At 41.0% G+C, this 24454-nt stretch overlaps 7 protein-coding genes and 1 long non-coding RNA gene across 12 annotated transcripts; 4 read left to right on the top strand and 4 right to left on the bottom strand.

Moving 5' to 3' along the window:
- Nucleotides 1–96: 96 nt before the first annotated feature.
- ND-B12 (NADH dehydrogenase [ubiquinone] 1 beta subcomplex subunit 3) lies at nucleotides 97–897 on the top strand. 2 transcript variants are annotated; one of them, XM_015174185.3, is made up of 3 exons: nucleotides 97–199; nucleotides 432–569; nucleotides 636–897. In XM_015174185.3, exons 2-3 carry the CDS (start codon nucleotides 442–444, stop codon nucleotides 841–843), a joined length of 336 nt encoding a protein of 111 aa, XP_015029671.1. In that variant the 5' UTR covers nucleotides 97–199; nucleotides 432–441; the 3' UTR covers nucleotides 844–897. The 2 variants fall into 2 exon arrangements, with proteins under 2 accessions (XP_015029671.1, XP_002049074.1); XM_002049038.4 differs by having other exon boundaries at nucleotides 195–355.
- Rae1 (ribonucleic acid export 1) lies at nucleotides 881–2166 on the bottom strand. Its single transcript, XM_002049039.4, has 2 exons — nucleotides 1660–2166; nucleotides 881–1602 (listed from the first exon to the last, which is right to left on the bottom strand). Exons 1-2 carry the CDS (start codon nucleotides 2074–2076, stop codon nucleotides 970–972), a joined length of 1050 nt encoding a protein of 349 aa, XP_002049075.1. The 5' UTR covers nucleotides 2077–2166; the 3' UTR covers nucleotides 881–969.
- Nucleotides 2167–2180: 14 nt separating this feature from the next.
- LOC138911434 (uncharacterized) lies at nucleotides 2181–17848 on the top strand. The gene is made up of 3 exons (XR_011417056.1): nucleotides 2181–2435; nucleotides 16992–17106; nucleotides 17714–17848. It is a non-coding gene; the product is annotated as an uncharacterized lncRNA (long non-coding RNA).
- Nucleotides 3614–4933, bottom strand: pirk (poor Imd response upon knock-in). The gene has a single exon (XM_002049040.4). It carries the CDS (start codon nucleotides 4534–4536, stop codon nucleotides 3955–3957), a length of 582 nt encoding a protein of 193 aa, XP_002049076.1. The 5' UTR covers nucleotides 4537–4933; the 3' UTR covers nucleotides 3614–3954.
- LOC26530479 (phosphatidylinositol 4,5-bisphosphate 5-phosphatase A) lies at nucleotides 7390–9369 on the bottom strand. 4 transcript variants are annotated; one of them, XM_015174719.3, is made up of 3 exons: nucleotides 9120–9368; nucleotides 7931–8956; nucleotides 7390–7847 (listed from the first exon to the last, which is right to left on the bottom strand). In XM_015174719.3, the coding sequence occupies exons 2-3, from the start codon at nucleotides 8939–8941 to the stop codon at nucleotides 7815–7817; spliced, it is 1044 nt and encodes a 347-aa protein (XP_015030205.1). In that variant the 5' UTR covers nucleotides 8942–8956; nucleotides 9120–9368; the 3' UTR covers nucleotides 7390–7814. The 4 variants fall into 4 exon arrangements, with proteins under 4 accessions (XP_015030205.1, XP_015030207.1, XP_015030206.1 ...); XM_015174721.3 differs by having other exon boundaries at nucleotides 7390–8956; nucleotides 9120–9369; XM_015174720.3 differs by lacking the exon at nucleotides 9120–9368 and having other exon boundaries at nucleotides 7390–8708; nucleotides 8771–8910.
- On the top strand, nucleotides 9464–11760 carry LOC6626483 (zinc finger MYND domain-containing protein 11). The gene is made up of 3 exons (XM_002049041.4): nucleotides 9464–9690; nucleotides 9774–10858; nucleotides 10920–11760. The coding sequence occupies exons 1-3, from the start codon at nucleotides 9576–9578 to the stop codon at nucleotides 11634–11636; spliced, it is 1917 nt and encodes a 638-aa protein (XP_002049077.2). The 5' UTR covers nucleotides 9464–9575; the 3' UTR covers nucleotides 11637–11760.
- LOC6626484 (putative sodium-dependent multivitamin transporter) lies at nucleotides 12133–14968 on the top strand. Its single transcript, XM_002049042.4, has 2 exons — nucleotides 12133–13366; nucleotides 13426–14968. The coding sequence occupies exons 1-2, from the start codon at nucleotides 12385–12387 to the stop codon at nucleotides 14196–14198; spliced, it is 1755 nt and encodes a 584-aa protein (XP_002049078.1). The 5' UTR covers nucleotides 12133–12384; the 3' UTR covers nucleotides 14199–14968.
- On the bottom strand, nucleotides 15615–24351 carry LOC6626486 (phospholipid-transporting ATPase ABCA3). Its single transcript, XM_015174027.3, has 14 exons — nucleotides 24010–24351; nucleotides 23451–23958; nucleotides 21079–22257; nucleotides 20584–20811; nucleotides 20235–20526; nucleotides 18924–19913; nucleotides 18302–18490; nucleotides 18122–18236; nucleotides 17875–18057; nucleotides 17162–17809; nucleotides 17031–17098; nucleotides 16912–16953; nucleotides 16107–16458; nucleotides 15615–16045 (listed from the first exon to the last, which is right to left on the bottom strand). Exons 1-14 carry the CDS (start codon nucleotides 24252–24254, stop codon nucleotides 15862–15864), a joined length of 5223 nt encoding a protein of 1740 aa, XP_015029513.1. The 5' UTR covers nucleotides 24255–24351; the 3' UTR covers nucleotides 15615–15861.
- Nucleotides 24352–24454: the final 103 nt, after the last annotated feature.

The following is a 24454-nucleotide window of genomic DNA, read 5'->3' as shown; positions in this document are numbered from 1 at the left end:
TGTTAGCTTGATCCGATTTTAGTTAGGCGCGAAAGATTGAAATTTCTTTACTTTGACGGAATGTAAGGCGTTGCCACGTTTTACACGTAAGCAAACTGCTATGCGTTTGTCATTTTTAGTGTATTTTAAGTCATTGTTATCGATAACATTTAACATATTTCTAACATTGTGTTCATATTGCTCTTATTGTGGCAACAGAGTGTGTATTTCAACAAATTAGTTAATTCTTTGCCATTTTCTTATAATTTGCGTAAAGCTTTTAATTAACTTAAACAACTAGTGCTTATTAAGTATATTCTTTTGTATTTGCCCGATCGCAACTGGCATAAAACGTTCAAAACGCAAACTCACTTATGTAATTTTTAGCGTTAGGTTAACATCTGTTAAATCGCCAATTCGCATTATAAAAACCACTTTAACTAACATTTCAGAAAATAAATAATGGGTGGACATCACGGAGAACCCTATACGGTGCCGCATCCATCAATTTATAAGGTGGAGAATGTACCGCAACTGCTTCAAGTGAAAGAGGCGCTTGCCCGTCAGGGCTTGAATGATCCATGGCTGAGGTAAGTGGTCGAACCTCAATTTTTTACCTCTTCCGATCAAAACAATGGAAACTTTTGCTGTCATAGGAACGAGGCCTGGCGCTATGAAAAGAAGGCATTCGGCACACACCGTTCCCGCCTGACCACCTTTATGTTCCGCGGCCTCGGCGTCGGATTTTGTGCATTTCTGGCCACCATCGCGGTGGAGTATGCACTCGGTGTTGGCAAGGGCCAGGGTGGACATGGACACGGTCATGGCAGCGAACATGGTCACGAGGATAAGAAGCATCATTAAATTAAGTGTTTTAGTTCAATAAAAATGCAAATGCCAATGCGCTTCGATATTTAATGATACGATACAAATTAATGATTGATATTACTCGCAGAACATGTCGTGACTAAAACTAAAGCACGTTTCCGATCAGTTGACGCGCGGCTTTAGCTCGTCATAGCAGGAGCGCAGGAAAATCTGTGGTTTTTTGGCCGGATTAAAGTATTCATGTCCCTTGGACCAGTCGTATCCGACAGCGTATGCGAATATTTGGCCATTGGCATTGAAGCCGCATTTCGTAATAGATTGATCCATGGCTTCACTGGATTTGAGCTTGGTTCGTGCATCTTTGTCCCAGAAACTGAATGTGCCATCCGATCCCACTGTAACCAAAGTACCATGCACGGGATGGAATGCAATGTCGTTTACCGCGTAGATATCTTGGAAGCCCGAGGTACCCGTCGAGCGGTGGCACTTGAATGTAAAGTTATCCTTGGGATTTACTGGGTTCACGTACTGTATGGCCACGCGTCCCTCTATGCTGCCCAGCGCATAGCCTGTGGGCGTCTTCTTCTTGTCCTTAAATATCGATATGGTGCGATGCTGGTATTTCAGCGGACTCTCCTGTCGCTTGTACTCGGTGGGACTGTTTTCCAGCGAGTAAATGATCAGGCCACGGCCCGCAGTGCCCACCACGGCCATGGGATAGTCCACATCTGCACAATAGCAGCGTTCAGGCAGATTAATGGCCATCATGGGATTGGGTGTGCGCGTGTCCCAAAACTGTGATTAAGAAATTTTTACAAATATGTATTATATGTCCGCATATTTGGTATATACCTTGAGCGTTTTATCCCAGGAGCCGGTCATCAGGCACGTATAATTTGGCCCTTTTACCATGTGGCAAGTCTTGACTGGTCCGTCGTGGGCAGCAACTTGCATTACCTGATCGGAGGCGAGATCCCAAAGCTTGACTTGTTTGTCACAGGAAGCCATAAACACTTTGGTTCCGTCATCGGACCAGCACACATCGAGCACTGGTCCACCCATTGTTTTCATTGACTTTGGCACTGTGGCTCCATTTTGTTCCACCTCCCAACAGCGCACGCTGTTGTCCCAGCTGCCGGCAATGAGGAAATTCTTTGGCACTTGCAATGTGCTTGGACTGAACTCAAGCGCAGAGACGGAGTCATCGGGCGGCGATGCCACCTCAAAATCGTTCATACGATTTGTTGTCGTTTGTGCGGGCCCAAACATGACTTTGTTTTTTAAATGTCGCAAAATGTTTGTATTTTAGCGAGCTAAGCGTCAAACGTACTTGCCGAACGTAAGCATAACATGGCACACTTACAATTAACAGAGCGCATAGCATAGCGCACAATGAGCAACGAAACGCATAAAAGAGTACGCCAAACCATACGTAACGACAACGATAGTTTCCGCTCCACCATCAAAATTTTGCAATTCACAATGCCGAATGTAAACAATGTTGACGTAAAATGAATGTTAATAGAACCGGTAAACTGTGGTTTTGTGAGTAAAGTGTGCTTTAGTAATTAGAATTTAAAAAGTTCTGCCCAGCCTTGTTAACGGGACAAAGAGTAACACATAATAAGGTAAGTGCACATAATCACACATAAATATACACAAATAGGCAATTTGTATTTGCCCCATAATTTATATGTAGGTATTCTCAATTTATAAGTATATATATACATACTACACAATATTTTACCATATAGAATATATACATACATGCATATATGAATGTTTTTGATCAGCAACAGTAACCTAGACATTTACATCTACCTGTTTCTACTAGCCGATGAGTGGGTTTTGGGTTCTTATCTTATCCAATTCATCTAATACGCGCTTCACTAGTATTATTATTATAATGTACAGGGAGTCGCGCAAAAAAAGTGGGCGGCACTGCGCCCGCAATGGTCTATTGTGACTGGGGCTTCCTCGACCTCCTTGTTCGAACAGTCTGCTGACGGAGAGATGCATTTTTAACCGAAAAAGCTTTGATCTGAACTGGATTCGTTTCACCGTTTCCCCCGCCAATATGCTCCCAACATATGAGCAACATTTTATCATTTAATGGCATATAGTTACTATATAAACAATCAGCCGAAAATTGTTAACTGTTGCTTCTTGGTTTTTGTATGTACTTTCATTTAATTAAATTTTCTGTGCTTGCAGCCCTATCAGATGCCAAGCCACAAATGCCGAACATTATTCTTATCAGTCAATTGATTTGAACACAAAAGTGTCGAGCAATATATCATCTGTTGTTGTTGCTTTATTTATGTACCTGCTCAGGTATATATAAAACCCCCGAAAAATTTAAATGCGACACTCGAACGTTTTTTGACACTTTAAACAAACGTACAAGGGCGCAATTAGTAAAAAAAAAACGAACGTTATGGCTTATTTAATCAGCAGGCAGGCAGCACATCGTTCGAAACTTATTGTATACGGGGTACTTTTATTTTTTGTATATTTACAAAAATGGGTCATGTCAGTGGCCAACAACAAACTGACATTGTGCAACTCTTATGAACGTGAATAAGGCTTCAGTTCTAAGAAAATTGAAAGTAAACCCACTAAAGTTGGGTCATTGTGATTTCTACTTATATGTAATGCGAAAGCAACATGTGGTTATTTACCCGCACGATGGGTAGCCCTGTGTGTGTGTGTTTTTTTTTTACTAGACGGGGGTTTTTTAACCTCTGATAAGTCAGAAATCAATATTGGCAAAGGGTATGTTTAAAATTATGCAATTTAAAATTTTTTAATATTCAAATGCAGAGTTCATTCACGGAATGATCAGTTTTCGAATCCACATTTTGTTAATTGCGGATTTCTTACTATATATACATATAAAATTCTACTATAAATACATAATTATAATATATATATGATGATATTGTGATTATAAGTTGATGGTTAATACTTTTCAGTGCCTGGATGACAATCATGTTGAGCAGTCAGAAAGCTTAGCTAATGCTAATGACTATCTTATATATATATATATAACAATAGGAACCATTCAAAACTGGCCATATGTAAGTCTAGCAGGCAAGTTAATAAGCTTAAACTTTGGACTTGAGATAAAGAGCTAAGAAAAAGAGCTCATATGCTCACATTTATCGCATTCTTAATCACAATATTGCCGGCGATGCCATTGACAATGGTCAGATTGTTGTCAATTTCGACGCCTGGACAAGAATTAGCCTTGTTTGTTGCAGCCGGACCCTTTGGTAGCTGCTGTGACCGGCTACGCTTGCTGCCCTGCAGCTGCAGCGATTTGACCACCTTGAGCAGTCCATTGCAGCCGATATAGTCGACATTCTGCTGCTTGGAGTCGCAGCCCAGATAAATTCGCCCATCGTTGCCCGTGTACTTGATGTGGCCGCTGTTCTGCTGTATCTTTAGCCGGGTCGAGTTGCCAATGATCTGCAGACTACCCGTGTTGTTGACGATGCGCACACGATTCCCATTACCAATGATGCGCAGATCTCGGGCATTGTTCTCGATGCGATACTCCTTGCAATTGCCAACCAGATCCTTGCTGCCATAATGCATATTGCTTGGCTCCGTGGTGCTGCGCTTCGCATTACTTGTTTTGTTTTTGTGGCTTGTTTGACATGCCGAGCATTCATCATCGTCATACGAATCGCTCGCCGAATCTGCCTCAATTACTCTCACGCCCATGGTGTGCTTTTGTGTGTGTGTGTGTGTGTGTGAATCAGAATCTTTCCACTGCCAAAATCGCGACACAAAAAAAAACCTCCGATCGCCGAGTTTTCGTTACGATTTAGTCACTATGCCGTATATCTTAGTTGATGGGCTCTTAATAGACTTGACTGCTTGTTGCTTCATCTAGTTGTCTATGCCCCTGTGTGTGCGTGCGTGTGTGTGTGTGTGTATCCAATTGTTGTTGCTGCCAAATTTTTAACGTATGACGTATCGTCTCTCTGGGGGGACTCCCTCAGACGCGTGCCTCAGTCGCGGTGCTTTTTCTTGTTTTGCTTTGCTTTGCTTGCGCTCGGATGTGCTGTTGTCTGGCCGCTCGTTGGCTGTGCTGTGAACGGTATCGCCCCTGGGAGTCGGCTTTTATACGAGCCCAGACGTCCGGCTGCGACGGCGGGGCTTTTTATTTTTGCTATTTCGGAGTGCGATAGCCAGTTGCCAGCTAATTGGGGTGACAATCCTAATTCTCTGCCGCGATTCACTCGACTCGCAATCGTGTTTGGCTCTGATAAACAGAGGGCCAACTATAGTGGCATCAGCTGTTGGCCCAGAGAAGTCAGTCAGTGTTTTCTTTAAATATGAATGTTATAAAGTGTTATTTATACTTTTGGACTGAGTATTCCACAAATGCTGCTTAAATTTTAGCAACACAATTTGTGGGAAAAAAATAAGTTTGGCTTGGGTTTCGGTTTACGGCCAAGTTCTTATTAAAAACCAAATTGGCATTGCGGACTTGAACCGGCTCGGTACGGCTGAAGAACTTAACATTTTGTTTTTTTTTTTTTGGGTATTTATCAATGTACTTGGGTTTTTTTTTTAAATATTTTCTTATCGGTGTTAAGCAATCATTGATATTGACTGGTAAATTTCAGCAACGCTCGTAAATTATAACAACGCGATTTCAATCCTCTAACATATGCTCTATATACAAATACATACTATATGGTTCGATCGACAGCGTAAAATTTTAATATTCTTATGTGCGCAGAGAGAGTCTTTAAAATTCAGCAATTTTTGTTGTTTCAACTTTTTTACTTTAAACATATTGCCTTTCATTGGTTGCCAGGCGTACGTATTTTCACAAACAGCTGGCAATGATTTCCTCCTCGAATAAACCAGTTTGTTTATAAACAACAATATTTGCACATATCCCACACACACACACACACACACACACGACCTCACAATCTCATTGCTGGAGAGCTTTCGATTTCTGTTCGCGACTCTTCTCCAGATATGGCGAAAACTCCGAGATAAGTTCTCACGTTTATGCGTGCTTGTCTCGTGGGTTGCGCATGATCCAAATTTTGCCTTCGTTAGGTAAACAATATTTTATGTAAATACTTTTTTGGCGTGTATACCAGATCGGGTAAATCACCGATGGGTCTAACGCTACCATGGATATGGATTCCCGCTGCTGTGTAAACATTGCGAATTGAATGATTTATGGAATGGTACACTTCAAGCTCAGGGAGTATTTTCTGCATCTAACGAGCACCCTATTTAAATAGCACTTGCTGTTGACAATTTGTTATGTTTACAGCAATATTATTAAATGATTTATATACTTATTAGTTTATCAATTTACGGCGAGGGGGCTTTTTCCCTTGTGCTGTTATCGACAAAAACTAAACTGAAAAATCAAATTATTGCGCTTATACTCGATGTTTAAACAACTAATTGCACAATTTACTAAACAAGTATTAGCCATAATTGTGCTTGTACGGCACGTGTTCAATACAAATCAGATATGCCAACTCGTTAAGCCATCCTCCGTATTCCAAAGTTCTACAGCAAATAACTATCAAATACAATCAGTGAAATGAAAGAACGAAAAACCCCCCCCCCCAAACAGTTAATCAGCGGCAACTGTAAAGCCATTAAATTTCTACTGCTATCTGTTACGAGAACAACGCTACCAGGCGCCCACCAATTGACACCAGCTTTTTGTTTAAACTTGCAAAGCAAAAAAAAGCAACAACAAAACTAAAAAAAATCACCAAAAGCAACTGGTTTCATCAGCCTTCTATCAAATATTGCCCTTTGTCTGCTGTTTGCTTTCAACAGTCGATAGTCACACCTGATACATATGTGCCGACGCATCGCTCAAAGCTACCGTAAACACTTGTTGCTAAGATAACCGATAAGGTGCGTGCGAAATTTTGGAATCCACAATAGAAATGGCGCATAGTACAGCTGCGCGCCTTACTCATGTCATAAACTCATATACTGTACCCTATCCAAGTAATTTTTTGTTATTTTATTATTTACAATCTATCTAAAAAACGTTAATTAGTAAATGTGAAGCAAAATGACGGACTTGTTTTTTTAAGATAGCTGGGTTGCTGTTGGGGCGCAAAGAGTAGTATCCCTAGATACTGTAATATAGTATCGTTTAAAATAGTAGAGCTCTCTTTTTGCACAATGTTTAATTATTTAATAAAATCAGTGTAAAATTATAAATGATAAACCCCTGCTGGCTTTGGCCTGAAGTGAACCGGCAACTTATAATATCGGGAGAGTTGTTTTAAATACACATATAATATACATATAAGTTAAATATAAAAGCAGTTCATTATTCAATATTGTCAGAATAATATCAAGTATATGACCTCATATTACCCCCGTTTATTTTTAATAAAAAAAAAATTATATTCATTAACTATAGGATATTAGATCATGCAAACATTTGCACTTTAATGTAATGGGCTTTCGTTTCGCACGTAACTGATAGCTGCTAAATATTTATGGATAGTATAAATTAAAATTCCTGAAAGTTTTTACGCTAAGAGATTGATTACAGTTTGTTAAATGTAATAGAAAAATAGATATTGCTTTATTTAATAAACAACTTTTGAACTTTAACAATTTATCCTTCACGCTCGATGTCTTTGCTTAGCTTAAAAGGAAGTCTCTATTGATTGAACTTAAATGTGATATGTGACAGGTTAAGCAGTCGCTATAATATGTATGTTTACATGTTTTGATATACTATGATTGTATAAATTGATGTATGTGTATAATTGCACTATGGAGTTATTCATTGAGTGGTTAGCTTAACACTTGCTATCTGAGACTCTTTAAATACAATATGTTTAATTATTAATTTAATTGTACTCATATTCCTGTGTTATATTTCGAGTATTTGCTTACATAAGTTTTCAATTTGAAGTCTGAGTCAGATATGTATGAAATGAGATTGTTTGCTTGCTTTTGACGGCAACACTTGGTTTCATTTATCACTGGAAACTTTCTAGTTCGGCATTAAATGGCTACAAAAGAAGCGAAAAGAACCAAATCAAAATTGAAACACAGCATTAAAGACTATAATAGTGATAAAACCAAGCACACTAACATTTGACACTGTGCTGGCCGCGCCATGCGTCATCTCGTGCAGCTCCTCGTCGGTGTAGGTCAAATTGTTTGCCTCGATTTTATAGCTAAAGGTCGCCGAAACGGGCTTGTGGTCAGAGAGCGTATATTCCATGTTCGACTGATAAGACAATTGTTGGGCACTCAGCGTAATGGCTGGATAACTGTTTGCCTGCACGCGATGCAGTATACGGTCACACCAAGCCGGGCGCCGCTTGATGTCGTACTCGTTGCTGCCCTCGATGAACTTGAAGGTGGGTGCAAATGTGGGCAGTTGCTCCTCCAATAAACTGAAAGCATTGCCCGTCTCGCGCATCAACACCAGCTCGTCTAACTTCAGCAGCTCTTCGTAGCGTCCATGCTCCACGGCACTGCGTACATCCCAGGCGGACATATCACCTGTCAATCGGAAGTTCAGATCGCCAAGCCAGAATACAAAATCATGATCAAAGATGCGTCGATAGCCGCTCACATGGTACTTGTGATTGTCCACTATTTGATGGTAATCCTCGATACGTTCATTTAGTTTTTTGTCGTGTGCCGCCAAGTGTGAGCAAACGAAAACTGCGCCCGTGCCGTATAGACTTAGTCGTATGCTGACGGCGCCCTTATTCCCCCATAAGCCACCCAGGCCAGTCCGCGTCTCTTCCGTCTCGATGTCCTTCATGTGCGGTATGTGCTTGTGCTGTGCAAACATTGTAATGAGTATGCCCTGCAGCTGCTTTGAGTGCACCTTCACATACTCGTGCTCGCTAAGTGTGCTGGCAAATTTTAATATCCAGGGATCGTCCTGAAATATGTTAAGCACCTGCTTTGTGCTCACCTCTTGCATGCCAATCACATAAATGTCGGGTAGCTGATTGTCCGGACAGTTGGTGGTGCCGTTAAGCGCCAAAAGCGATGCCAGCGGCAGATCTCTGGGCGAGTGCGTACCAACATTCCAGGTTAATAGATATATGCACAGATCAGCAATCAATGATGTCGACGCAGTCATTTTACGCTGCTCTCACTAATTAGCAATGAATAACACTGGTTAGACAACTAAATACGTCAGAGTCAGGGTAAGCTAGCGCTGGTGACGATGATGAGTTCACCATATCCAGAGGTAGCCATATTCCGCGCCAGTGCATCCAAAGGAGACAAAGGCGGAATATGCAATTCTAAGTGCTTACCAGTGTGTTCTTATTAAATTAGCGAAATAAGATTAATGCAATTATTTTTAGACGTTTCGACAGTAGCCATGGGCTTTTATTGCTTCCGTTGCCGTAGCAGGTGCTTTTATTGTTAAACTAACCCACACTAACGCATCTGGTCAGTTGACACGCAGCGCTGCCAGACTATTGCTTTTTACATTTTAAAGAATTACAGCCAATTTGGACCTAGTAACGTACCATACATTTTTGAAACAAATGGAAAACCAAATGATTTAATTGAATTTCATTTTGCTATCTATTGTTAAAGTATAACATGACAATAACAAATGTTGCCAGCAGTGTGGCCATATTGTGAGTGTTGCCAAATTGCATCTAATTTGCGACTATCTGGCAACGCTATACACTTTATTTGGTAAAAACAATTACTAGGCCATATTTCTTGCAAACAATAACTTTATTGACAAAGTCAAGAAGATGGTTAGCAGCATTCCACCCGGGGTTCTGCCAAATTGGATGCACAAACTTAAAAATGGTGCATACATGTCCAATAAAATTTTGGAACGATGTTTGCTGTCGTTCATGTCTGAAGGTACGTAAAAAGTGCTTGTGTTTTGAAATACGCTTGTATTTGTGTTTCATTGTTTATGTTTTATGCGGAAACTGCGTAATTAGATGAGGCCTCTCAAGCGGTGGAAGATGCCATCAGGATGGGTATTTTAGTGCCAAAGGGTAAAGCTGCGCGTGCCAAGGGCAAACGAATCTCGCTCTGTTTCGCTCAGAAAATAGGCGAGCTACAACAATCTCTAAAACCTGATCCTTACTGCTTCGAGTGTCACTTGCCGGGCACGGAGCCACTCAAGAAATGTCTCTCCTGTGTGCGAAGCTTTCATGCCAACTGCCAGCGCAAAAATCCGCATCGGCCCAACTATTCCGTGCCCTCGGACAAGGGTCAAGCTTACCGTTTCCCGCTCAACGAATCAGATATGGAGGAGTCGTGCGATGAGGAAGATGATGCCCAGCAGGGCACAGCGACGCCGGCATCCTCAACTATACCGGTGGCACCGGATACTTCGTATGAACTTGATTACAACAGCAACATCAGCAACAAAGATCCGCTCAAACATGAAGCGGACAGTTCTGATGATGTCTTCTTTGTTAGTGAGCAGCCAGCGCGTCAGCGCAAGCGTCGCAGCACACTTATCAAAAGCGAGGAGGCGCCCGAGGCCAACAATGAACTGGAACTGTGTACACCCTGCCGGCTACTTAAGCTTTCGGATCTGTTAAATCCACCGCACGTATCCATCGAGGAACTGAACTGTCTGCTAGACTACTCTTGGCAAACGTACCACAGCTGGTTAAAAAAGGATGTGCGCAAGTACATGGCCAAGCATTGGACCGAACGCGATTCGGCACTTGTCAAGAGCGCTCTTTTTAAAAACGACACACTTGGCATCTCGGACATTTCCCACAGCATTGAGATTAAGAAGTACAAGCACTTGTCCGAGTTCCTTATCGATCTGCTCGATCTGCAGCACAACATTGGCATATTTTTTGGCACCAAGTGCGAGGAATACAATGCCACCAAGTGGCTGCTGCGTGACATCACGCACGATATTCGTGAAATCCGTCGGTGCTCGGATTGCTATCGGCATTCCAACGAGGCAAATAGCTGCACATTTTGGTTTGCCAAGCCCTGTACGCAGCGGCACGAGCTGGTTTATGCCAAACAATATGGCTCTCCTCACTGGCCGGCCAAGGTGAGCACGAATAGCTAAAAACAAATTATATGTTTAATTTGTACGTCTAATTTTTGACCAGGTTATACGCGTGATGACCAGAAAAAGCAATATATACGATGTGCGCTTTTTCGGCGGATCGCACTCTCGTGCACTCGTCTCGGCGCGTGATATTCTACCTATAGATACGGACATTTCGCAACTAAGCACCAAGGGGAAAAATTCGCGGACCTTCAACGCCGCACTACGTGAACTCAGGTGTCATATGATGTTACTACACCAGCCTATGTATTTGTTTAACTTTTATGCTGATCCTCGTGATGCTGAAGATCTCATTAACCGTGCGCTACCCCATTGCATGGAGGCGGCTGAAGTAAACGCCTCCGTTAAACGACCACGTGCTGCCACGCCAGCATCCGCTAAGAAGCGCAAAATTGCGGCCACTGCAACGACAGCAACTCCAAAGCGCTTGCAACCGTCTCGTCGCTGCTCCATGACTTCTAGACCAGAGCTATTGCAACAGATTACAGCGCACATGGACACGGCAGGACCTTTTACCGGTTATCGTGAATTGGTGCAAGAAGTTTTGTTCTTGAATGAAGAACTGACAAGAAACAAGGCTGAGCTCGAGATTATGAAGAAGGAGTTGAAAACAGTGAAACGCAAGAGATGGTGTCAGCATTGCCTAGAGGAAGCCGAATTTGATTGCTGCTTCAACGCCTCATACTGCAGCGATGAATGCAAACGTCGCGATAAACGGCGTCACCAGGGCACTTGCGGCCTCCAATTAAAATCCTAATTCTTAACTGAAATTGACTTAATTTCTGGTCAACAAATATAAGTGCATATAACACACATATATATGTAAAGATATATGTAGTAATAAGACAATTGTGAAAAAATAAAACAACTATTTGCTTATATGTGTTGTCGTATCACACATCTGAATAAGATTTGCTGTTTAGTAGCAACAAAGTGCATTAACTATCTCTCCGTCATGGTTATTCCATGAAAGTGTTTAAGCTTCTATTAATAGTTTTTTTTTTTTAATTTAAGGAAGCATTTTGATTGCTTGTTGCTCACGGCAGTGAAAACTTAATTTTTCATATACCACCTCATAACAGTATTTATTGTATATAAGTACAAATATAAAATATCAAACTCATGAAATTTTTTATTTATTTAACTAAAAACTGCCATTTTGCTAGCAACAAATATGACCTGCATACCTTGCCTAAGCATACAAGCTGTCAACTGTGCCAACAGGTGGCAACGCTGTCGAGTTAAAGTGAATTAGTTGTTATTCAACGGCTGAGCTTTGCGGTTGTAACTGCGGATGGTCCGCGTTGCGTTTGGTTATTTGTTTATAATCGCGTGTTATTTTTGTTATGCACATGTGTATGTACATATGCTTGTGAATTTTACATATTTTATTTGCAAGAGCCATTGACAATAAAAAGGTCAATACGCTGTTACAAAAAAAAAGTGAGAAGTGTACCCACTGTGAAAAATCAATTAAATTGAAATAATTGAATAACAACAACAAAATGGCACTTGGAACTTTTGATCAGTGGGATACACTGGTGTTGGGGGTCATTTTGACAATCTCGGCACTGATTGGCATATACTATCGGTATACTGGCGGCAAACAGAAGACCACACAGGAGTATCTGATGGCCGATCAGAGCATGACTACATTTCCGGTGTCCTTCAGCCTGATGGCTAGTTTTATGTCAGCTATTACACTGATGGGCGTCTCCAGTGAATCATATCAGTTTGGAACGCTATTCGGAGCTATAAACATATCATATATACTGAGCACACCGATCGCCGCTTACATTTTTCTCCCGGTCTTTTATCGGATGCGCATAACAAGCGTCTATGAGTACCTGGAGCGTCGATTTGGTCATGCGACACGCCTGGCTGCCTCGATTGCCTTCACCCTGCAAATGGTGCTCTACATGGGCATTGCGCTCTATGCGCCCGCCTTGGCGCTGGAGGCTGTCGCCGGCATACCGAGAGTTACCGCTATACTTGTCCTAGGTCTCGTCTGCACCTTTTACTCAACACTGGGTGGCCTCAAGGCCGTGCTCATCACGGATGTCTTTCAGTCGTTTCTCATGTTTGCCGCCATTTTTGCTGTCATTGGAGTTTCAGCCAGCAAGGCTGGTGGCCTAGGTGCCATTTGGGATGTTGCGAAGGAGCGTGGACGTGTGCAGTTTTTTGAATTTTCGGCAGATCCTACAGTGCGTCACACCTGGTGGTCATTGTTAATTGGCGGAATGGTCACATATCTATCGCTGTATGGCGTTAATCAGACGCAGGTGCAGCGTCTGCTAAGCGTGCACAATTTAAGGAGCGCACAATCAGCACTTTGGTGGAATCTGCCCATCCTGGGCATGCTTAGCTTTAGCACCATCTTCAGCGGCTTGGCCATATTTTATTATTATCGTGATTGCGATCCCAAGCTCAGTGGACGAATAAAAGCACCAGATCAGCTAATGCCACTTTTTGCTGTGGATACCATGGGTGAGGAAATCTTATTTGTTTAACCATGAAACATTTATAACATATTGCTTTTGCTGCAGGCCAGTATCCGGGACTGTGTGGTTTGTTTGTTTCGGGCCTTTTCTCTGCTAGTCTATCGACCATATCCTCGGCAGTCACATCGCTCTCGGCTGTTACCCTGGAGGACTACCTCAAGCCATTGTACAAGGCGATTTTCAAGCGCACGTTACTAGACTCCAAGTCAACGCTACCCACCAAAATTGTTGCCTGCATTTATGGATTATTCTGTATACTGTTGGCTTTCGTCGCTGGCTCACTGGGCGGCGTGCTGCAGGCATCTTTGACTATCTTTGGCGTTGTAGGTGGCCCGTTGTTGGGCATCTTTACGCTTGGGGTTTGCACTATGCGCTCCAATCAGCGCGGGGTCTTGTTGGGCTTTACGCTTGGCTTGATCTTTTCCTTCTGGATTGGCTTTGGCGGTCCAAAGCCGGCGACAACACCGCTACCCCTCAATACCACCGGTTGTGAGTCGGCGAATGTTACTCATGTAGCGCAGGCGCTGGTGCAGCAAGCGGATTACTTTTGGCTATATCGTTTATCATACCTGTGGTACTGTGTGCTCGGCTTCTTGATTACGCTAGGCGTCGGCTATGGTGCCAGCCTGACACTGGCGCACTTCAACTTTGCGAACAACTCTCAGATATATTTAGATAAGTATCACAGGCAGCTGGATTATGATTTATTCGCGCCGGTGCTCTCCCGACGCTGGAGACGCCAACAGTTAGAGAAACAGATGCAGGCGGACCAAGATGAATCGCTTACGAAATTAACGCAGGCAGCTGTAGCTATATAATAGGTGAACTCTTATTTATTTATATTGTTAAATGACATAGTGTAGAATATCATTAACTGTGGGCTTTACTTACCAAAAAAAACTTTAAAACATGCAGCTGTTTTAGCAGTTGTCGTACCTAAAACGTGCATATAACAATGTGACCTATTTGTATACCTGCATATAACTATAACAACTGCTAAAGGCGCCCGAACAACGTCTTCCATTTTGCAAGTGCTTAAAACTATATAATAATTGATAACTAGGATGTGTTAAATATATGTCTATATACCTCGTCGGCATACCTAGCTGATATTCAGTGAAGCTAATCGCTTTACAAATGCCATAAATTATAATAGACTCATGGATTAGACAATAACTGTATGGTATTGCATTAGAGACTGACAGCCAAGAGTCTCTAATGTGAGGGATAATCAACAATTTAGTTAGTCTGCTTTAGTTTTACATAAGTCATATTAGAGCAATGTGTTGTTTTCATCAAATTCAAATTGTAGTATACAACGTTACACATTTAGAATAATATTATAGCAAAGTTTGCCAAATTGCGCATTGCTGGCAAAATATTGATACACAAACCTATATTCATATGAACATATATACAATTGTCCCGTCTATGTGCATGCTGAAACGTAGCAAATCAATGAACAATATTTAATTTAAGTAATCAAGAGAAATACTGTATTTTTATTGTATTGTACTTAAATGTAAAGTAACGTTTGCTGACCATTAAATAATTGTTGCATTTTGCAAGTAAATTTAACTATTGGAAACCGGTCAAGTGTTTTAAACTAATACAAAATCAAGTATCACTATGTACAAAATACATATATATATATATATATATACCTATACTAAATGCTGATAAGCTAATTTTACGCAATCAGCAAGGTTGCGCGAGGTTTTTCTCTATGATTTGTCTGAAAAAAAAAAAAAAAAATGAATGGACACACGAATCCCCTTTATTTGATTCGCTTTGTATATCTGACGAGTTCTAACGTCATATCGGGTGCAAAGTTCCGTCTCCAAGCACAAATTGTTCGAAATTGCAAGGCGCAAAGGTTAACAAATGAATTGGTTTGTCTATAAACAACAACAAAATATCTATAAATTGACTTCTAATTGAGCTTGCCTCGATTTACATACAAACATGCAGAGGTAGTGTGAATATGTGTGTGGAAAGTTTTTTCGTACCACAAGTTCAAAGTACCGAAAAACTCTATTGACATACATATTTATTAAGTGAAAGAAGAAACCACAAGAACACGAAATCAGAGGCCAAAGTCCAAGTCTTTATTTTTTACACTTCTACTCTATTAATGCCTATAGAAACTCATGTCCAATGTAGCAAGTCAACCAAGAACATTTGGTAATAAGTGACTTGTGTTCTTAACTCTCTAAATCTTCTGCGTTTATTTGTTTTTGTTTTTTTTTTTTATTTTTCACTGATTGTTTATCATTATTCACCATCAAACGTACATGAATGTAAGTTTGGCAATCTTCTGAGAACTTGCGCTCATGTACGTGTGAAGCGGGCAACGAGTTAAACAATATTATTTTCTGTTCAACTGTACAACTACACAATACGGATCATTGGATAATTTAGTTTTGTCTTGCACCATCGATCTGTTCAGTCCTGTGTATACAGACATACAAATAATATGTATTATTCTGCTTCCTCTTGATGCGCAAACTCCATAAAAATATCCTCAAGCGAGGTCTGGCTGATTGCATAGTGTTTTATTTGCAGTAAGATACGATGCTGTTCCATATACGTAAATATCCTGGAATATTTCAGTTCGTTGTCGGGTATTACAATAGTCACCATACCACGATAAACGTATTTTTCTCTATAGTTGCCAAAGGATGAAAATTTTCTCTTATTCCATAAACACATGCAAAAATACCTACAATACATAGCTGTCGGGAAAGTCCTCTTTAAACTTTTCCTCCACATTTTTGATTAAACCATAATATTCTTCGGCATCGCTATAACTATAGATCTGTGAGCCCAATCTCCATGATTCTGTTCGCCTAGACATCATGGACGGTTTTGGTGATGCCGACGTAATTGTTACTCGTGGAATGATTGTCGTCCTTCTTGGCGATTCGTGACTGGCCGTTGGCGAATTAGCTTCTTTTGGCGGCGTTATTATTTTGGCTTCTCTTCTTCGCCTTTTCTTTAATTTAGCCTGTGTTCCTTTAGTATTTGGATCCTCTTCACTTATGCTGACCGACATAGATGGCCCTCTCGAATTCGACTCTAAATGAAGCATTTGAGACAAATAAGTATTTTATTCAACTCTGCCACGTCTCAGAGACAAGTGCAAGTTTAAAAATTATATGGATTCGCGTAAATCAGTCGCAGCCAATCGTCTTCATTCTCTTTCCAAAAATTTGCTTCTACCCACAAAGTGAAATATTCTGGAACTGTGTATAATATTCGAAAGTCTACATACTAAATTTGGTGCATTCAGTTTTTATAATCTTCAAACTATGCTTAAGAAACCAAATTTTAAAATACATTCTTATCGATTCCTTGAGAAGAAAGAACTTAAATACTTTTTGGCATCCGCTATGCTTCCTTCTGTCCGGCTCAAAACTATCACTCAAATCGAGCACCTTTGTGCCAGTCTAGGACGCACTTATTTCTAACCTCTTTATATGAATTGCATATCATATTGTAAGTAAATTAAAAAGCAAATCTTAAACTTACCAGATGCTTTAGTCGGCATTGGTAATCGGCTGACATCGATTTCTGAAATAATGCGGATGTTTATTTGTTTATTTAAATAGCCTAGAGATGGGTCTGCCTGCAACATAGAAGCAACCTACCAAGTTCTTTACTCGCCGACGATCTCTGACTCCGTTCGCTGCCACTGTCTGTCCAATCGGATATAAGACTAAACAGGTAATTGGATTGGTAGTGTATGTTATTATTGATTATTATTGAACAGGCGGCTTACCTGGGTTGTGTCATTTCGTCGTTGGTGGCCAATTGGATTTTGATTGAGACGCCCTTGTTAAAGCGATTCTTCAGTTGCTGCACCGAACCATAGCAGCGCAGGGTACCATTGACCAGGATGGCAATGCAGGAGCAGAGTGCCTCGCATTCCTGCATGTTGTGTGAGGTGAGAAACAGAGATCTGCCCAATTCGCGCATATCACTCAGTACCAGCCAGATTTCCTGCTTGGCGATAATATCCACGCCCGTGGTCGGTTCATCCAGGCAGACGAGAGTGCGGGCCAGCACGGCCATGGCGATGTTGAGCTTCCTTCTGGTACCGGCGCTGTAGTGCTTGGTCTTTTGATCGAGATGCTTGCTCAGCACAAAACTCGCAGCCAGATGACCGATGGTCAATTTAATAAACTTTTTCTTCATGCCACTGGTCAGGCAGGTGAATCGCAACATCTGTCGACCGGTCATATAGCTGAACATCGTATTGTTTTGCGGACAGAAGCCGATATGTTGGAAACATTGTTTCATCTGACTCTTAACACTGAATTCCTTAACGTAGATTTCGCCCTGGGATATCATATGATTACCCACAATCATGTCTATGGTGCTCGTCTTGCCTGCACCGTTCAGGCCCAGCAAACCGAAGCATTCATATCTGCGGGAAATCAATCAATATAACTGAACAGTTCTTCTCAGCATAGATGCAAAACACAAACTGACGGACTGATCTTAAGGGACACGCAATTGACTGCCACAAGGCGACGATATTTTTTTGTGGCACGACTGCACACTAAACTGTGAGCCCTAAGTTTATTTTTATCTTTAAGAATGTCATCGATTTCCTTGCTCGCATGTTTCACATCATCAGCATCGTCCGGTGTCGTACATCTCATGGGCCGTCGCCTGCGACATAGAGTAAAATATGTTAAATGGTTAATAACTCGAGTGAATTGCATCCAAACCAAACTTGATCGCATATCTCAAAGGACGAATTTTGGATGCCAGCAGGAGAAGCATAAAAAATAATACTGCAGTAGCTATCAATACAATGATGTAAGGGTAAATCACGACCTTTTTATCTTCTGAAAATATCAAGATTGCATTATAAGTACTTCTAATGAGTATCTTAGAAATGATATGAGTTTACCGCAACAATTATGGTTTATGTTACAAACATATCCCACTTCGATTAATTCGCAATTTTCCGCTCTGCCGCGTCTAAATACCTTTAGGGTGGCAGAGTACATGACATATAAAGGCAGGACCATAAGGACATAATGTAAATATACAAAGCTCTCCTTATGCTGGTGCGAGTTTGTAAAGACAGCCAAAAAAACTAAAATTAAGATAAATTAAACAAAAATTAATCTAGCTCATATTTGTGTATTTCATCAACCACCTTAACCAATCTGTATGTATAAAATCCTAAAACAAGATGTACACCCAACTTGATGTAAAAGTTCTTGCTCAGGTCAACAACTTTCCAAAAATGCAAAACAATAAAACTTAACTAGAGCTAAGCCTTCGGAATTAACAGAAATGTCTATGATAATATATCACAAATAGTGACCCGAAAATTTTGTTTAATCGGACAGTAAATACCGAAGAATAAATTCGCGCAATGGGAAGCGTTTTAGGGTAAGCTAGACTTTGCGTGTTTCGTAGTCTACAACTACTACTCTATGTATCTATGCAAATTAATTTGAAAAATAAAATTAGTAACATATTTTCTTATAGATATTTGAGATAGAGCTTGTTGTTTTAATTACCGATACAGCAGTTAATGATCAGCATATAGGACATTCCGCTGCCGGCTTCATTGAAAAAATATGTAAACAGATAGGTGAATGTCAGTGCGGAGAGGCCAAAGAAAAAGAGAAGGATCGCCAGCATGTACAGCACTTGACCGGGCAGTCTATAAAACGACAATAATGTGGAAATTATTATCAATATAAATAATAAAAAGTCCCAGATCAGATGGGACAGCCAATAAGTCCAAACGCCGATGCCGTTAATGAACTGTTGCTCTTTCATCTGTGTCGCTTTCTCGTAGACGGGCAGCAGGATAAACGTTGAAAGGACAAAACTCAGATACATTAACATAAAAGTAGTACGCCTCCTTGAACTGAGCCCCCTGTCGGGCTTATAGACGTTTGATTTCGAGTCGGGACGTGGCTTATTGGTAATAAATATGTCCATTCTCCCCAGGACACGTGCGATCGCATTATAGATTAGACCAAGTGAGAGTGGCGCTCCGTGCTCTAAGCGTCGATTAAACCAGGCCGTAACAGAGCCATCGCGATATGTGGTGGCTGCCACATAGGTTTCCTTGAAGCCTTCCTTGTTCAAATTAAGATGGTTCAATAAGTAATTGCCAACGCTAATTTGCGTTAATGAATGCACTGTGGCACCTGCTTCCATGGCTATTTTCTCATATTCATCTGCGATCATTTTGCTTTTATCATAAAATATTTCAGACCCATCTTGGATGCCAGTGACTAGCCATTCGTGTACGACCAATGGGTCCGGATACACCGATAATTTATAAGGATCAACCACATGTGGGATATCTGTACTGTAAATTATATCAAACAGAGCGAGCATAAGTAATCCAAACAACGGCAGCAATATAATAAAGGAAAACAGGAACGGATGATTCCATGTGAATAGAACCTTCTTTATCATCATACCATGCCAGTCGTTTAACCGTCTCCTCGATGCTCTTAACTCCTGGCTCTCGCTGGGCTGTGACACCCAAGCTATATTGCGATTAAGTGTATGAAAGAATATATTTAGTAAATCGAGTAAATTCCTATCTTAGATATATTGCATTAAAATATTATTAATAGTAATTAACAAAATATTGGCACTCTGAATTCCTATAACAAACAACAACATTTAGATTAATAATTTATTCCAGGAGTACATCAAAAGTAATAGATGATAGATAGTAATAATAGACAGTAGCAGAGGCACATTAACAGTAACGACGGCACATTAATCGTAACAGTGCCACATTAACAGTACCAGAGATATAACATTTTGTTTACAACTAATCATCGTTAACAGACTTCGCTTACCGTTTGTCAGTTTCATGGACTCCATCGTTCGCGCAGTTCCAATTTTTGCATTGCCAATCTTCATGAATGTCTCACTCAGCGTTGGTGCACTGACTCCAAAACTGGAAATTTTCAATTTTGCCAGCTTACCCTCCATGGCCCTGAAGAGGTTTGTAAATTTATGTACACTTTCAACGGGCAGACGGTAGGTTAGTTCTGTGTCCGTAACGCTCTCCAGCTGCGCAGCACTGATATGATACCGAAGAAATTTTGTGACCTCGCGGTCATCGCAATCCGCTAGAATCACACAGACCTATATGTATGTACATGAGGTGTATTGGTATAGTTGCATTGAATTTATGAATCTTACTAGACGATATCCTGGGCCAAGATTATTTACAATAAATTCCGCAGTGCCGTAACCGTACAACTCGCCGTCACACATGATCGCTATACGATCACCCAATACTTCCGCGGCCTCCATAAAATGCGTATTCATAACTATGCAGCGTCCAGTTTTCTCCATACGCAACAGATTCCAAACTTCGCGACGCGCCGATGGATCCAGGCAGGCGGTTGGCTCATCGCAAAGTACCACCTAAAAGCAAAATCAGATTGTGGATCAGGTAATTGAAGTTTGAAATGTCATGAAATCTGAAGAAGAAGAAGACATCTCTGACATATTCCACATAAGTATAAGCATCCGAGTCAGTATTAACAAGTCTGTAGGAAGAATCGATCGAATATTAACTTCTTTTATACAACATTTTTGCTGTTGTTCTTTCTCTTTCTTTCCATAGTTCTATAAAGGGTATGTAATCTTCGGCGTGCCGAAGACAGATTATCTGACATGTTTTACACTCACCTTAGTGTTGGCGCAGAGGGCACAGCACACCGACAATTTGCGTCTCATGCCAGTACTAAGGTATGCTACTTTAATTGTCGATTTGTCCATTAGATCCATTATTTCCAGATATCTTTCCGCCTCCGCTTCGGCTTCCGAACGCTCGAACCCCTTTAGTCGGCTATAGAATACAATGTGCCAGTATGCGCTCAGCTCATCGAATAGTATATTATATTGCGGACAAAAGCTTAAGGACTGGCGAGCTTTTTGGGTGGCCGTGGCCATGTTGTTTCCATTAACAAGAACCCTGCCAGAGGTCGGGAGTGTAATGCCCGCAAGCATCATAAATGTTGTCGTTTTGCCGGCGCCATTGTGTCCGAGCAGCACGGTTATCTCATCCTCATAGAATTTTAAACTAAAATCGCGCACTGCCTCAATATCGCCGTAGGACTTGCATAAATGCTGTGCCTCCATAATAACCGGCCTATGGTGAAAAATCTCCTCAAATGCATCGGTGTCTCGTTGTTTCACTTGGTTAATAAATCGCTCCTCATCCACAAATGCTCTACCCGGTCGCTCCCAAGGACACCAAAACTTGCGCTTAAATGGAAAATACCATTTCTTGGCCACACCATATTCACCCGGATTCAGCTGATCCACATACAAGCACAAAATGATACGCAATATGTTGGTGCCCAACATAATCAGCAATATGTAGCCAATGCTCATTATATCATCGGGATGACTGGTTGTGAATAAATTGTGCCATTGGACACCCAAGCCTCGAATTTCATAGCCAAGGATCTGCACAAATATTAAAGGCATTGCGCTGTTCATAAACAAGCAGATGAATATTGCCTGTGCCTGTCGCGGCTGACTACCCAACATTAAATATGGCATGAAACTAACGCAGTGCAAAACGCATATGGAGCTCATGGTCAATACGGTGCTGGTCACAAAGGCGGTGATTACGAAGATAAAACACACTAATGTCAGTAGATAAACAACAAATATAATCAGCAGCACCATAAAATTGGATCCGGGACACAAGCACCAGTTCATCAGTATCAGAAAAACCATCAGCGGTATGCTTATAAATAAACAGGCGACTATAAACCACGACAGCCAATTTAAGCCAACGGTGAGCCCCATCAATCGCATTATCTCCCTCAAATGTCTCTGTTTCTCCGAAACGATTTGCTGTAAAATGGGCCAAAACAAAGCCATATATTTGTATATATAAATATCTACTGATACGATTGCTGGTCTAACTCAGAGTTTTCCAGAAGACGATGCTTTTTGCCTCAAACGGATGAGGAATAACGCGGCTCGGTGAGCAAAAGAAATTCAGAAACTCAACTGTCTAATTTAGGGCATATTGTTAAATTTATAAACTTGTTCAATAAAATATATTGTTTACTTTTGTGCTGTGCACATAATCAGCACTTATTTGTTTGTACTGCATACTCTAGGGCTTGTGCGTTTAGGGCTCTGCAAAACATAAATTCAGGATATTCCTGCAGATTCTCAACAGATACGGTGCGTGTACAAGGAGCACTTGCATGGGGCGTGGTCAAAATGCTTTGAGCTCTTCTAAAAATCAGGAATACAAACACAATTTGATTGCCTTTCAGTTGTGAATGAGCAAGACAAGGACTATCTGTTGGCCAGGGGATATCCCGATTATCCTTGAAATACTTTAGTTATGGCTAATTCGGTCATATCCTTACAGAATTTCAAAGGACTCTGTTCGTTATGATCGTAAGGATCAATTGGGTCGATCTGCATCAACAAATACAATTTCACTGTCAAAACCCAAGCAAACTAGAAGGTCGATTTGAATGTCCCTTGTCCAGACGATAACCCGGCTCCATGCAATTTATTTGACGAGAGGATACGCCTGAGCTATAAGCCGTTTTTTGTAATCAAAAATTCAATATTATCTTGGCCCCCTGAAGGACTTTCGTCCTTTTTGTTGCTAATTTGAAATCGGGATGAATAAAAGTTCCCTCTGATAGTGCTTAATATGACCCAGTTAGTCCGGTTTTTGTGGGTTTTTAACCAATTTTTCGACTATGCCCCTATGAAATACGGCCGAGTTATGGGCAATCTTAAATACTGAAAAACTGTCCATTTGTCCTGTTCATTGCATTCTCTGAATGAGCTAGACAAGGACTATCTGTTGGCCAACGGGATATCCCGATTTTGCTGATTTGGTAATACTCATAATGTTAGAATAACTCGGCCTTATCCCTGCAAAGGACTTTGTACGTTATGATTCTGAGCACGAAGTGCATCAATCTGTTGGTGCCATCCAAGGGCACAGTAAATACTGTTGCCATAGTTATACTCTCTACAATTGTGAAAGCTTATAGTTTTGTTGTGTTACTTACATGCCCAACAATCAGAGAGGGTCCCATAAATAAGAACGCAAAGGTCATTACGAGAGTAGAATAAGGGTCAAGCAAATATCCGAAATTCTTTTGCATCTTATCGGGAAACGGCTGCATATGGACTTGAGGTACATGAGCGCTTCGATTTCTGTTCTTAATCAATGCATCGCTTAGCTTTGATTGGATAATCAAGAAACCTTCCAAATCATATAAGCTTTTGCTCATCCTTTCAACTAGTGGCCTGTACATACGTTTGGGCCATTTCCGCCCAATCATCGTGCGCAAATGCCATGGAAACCGTATTGCAGCTTTGACCTTAGATGGTACTTCCGTAATGGTGTTAAAATAGTCATCGAATTCAATGCCTACAAAGCCATTTTGCTTTACGAGCGCCGCTTCCAATTCAGATGCGTCTAAGAATGCCTGGACATTTTTGGTACCCAAATTCGTGGCCACATCGCCTACAACCCTCCCAAGAACGGCGTTCATCGGTGAATAAAAAATGGAACTAAGAAAGAATCAAGGACGACCGAGCCAATTATTATGCTTAAATACATACGTTACATTTGGTACATGTATATCGATAGCCGGATGTCTGATTGCGTGAACTTGAGTTGCACTCTTGCTATGAAATATTTGATCAAACTGTGTATACAAAAACAGCAATATAGGAGCTAAAATGGCAATAGCTGTTCCTAGTGGATGGGCCAATAAAACACTTATGTTCTTGCGAATCAGTAGCCGCAGCTTCATGCATGTTCCCTGGTTCGTTTGAGACTGTCCTGAAACCGTCGACGTTGACATTTTAATTTTGTTAAAAATTTACTCAACTCTTTTGAAATATAATGCTAAGTGAAGGGACAGCGTTTGTAGGCGTTGTCCTCATCTCACATCTCACCAATATAAAACTTGTTTCGCAGCCGTATAGGTTTGTGGTTTTTCGAATTCTACAACGTACGGAATACACTTCTTTTTTTTAACCAGTTCAGCTGTTCGGGGGGTTA

The sequence above is a fragment of the Drosophila virilis genome, chromosome 5 (assembly GCF_030788295.1).
Source record: "Drosophila virilis strain 15010-1051.87 chromosome 5, Dvir_AGI_RSII-ME, whole genome shotgun sequence".
Lineage (NCBI taxonomy): Eukaryota > Metazoa > Arthropoda > Insecta > Diptera > Drosophilidae > Drosophila > Drosophila virilis.
The sequence above is the reverse complement of the archived record's forward strand: the minus strand, read 5'-3'. Positions and strand labels throughout refer to the sequence as shown.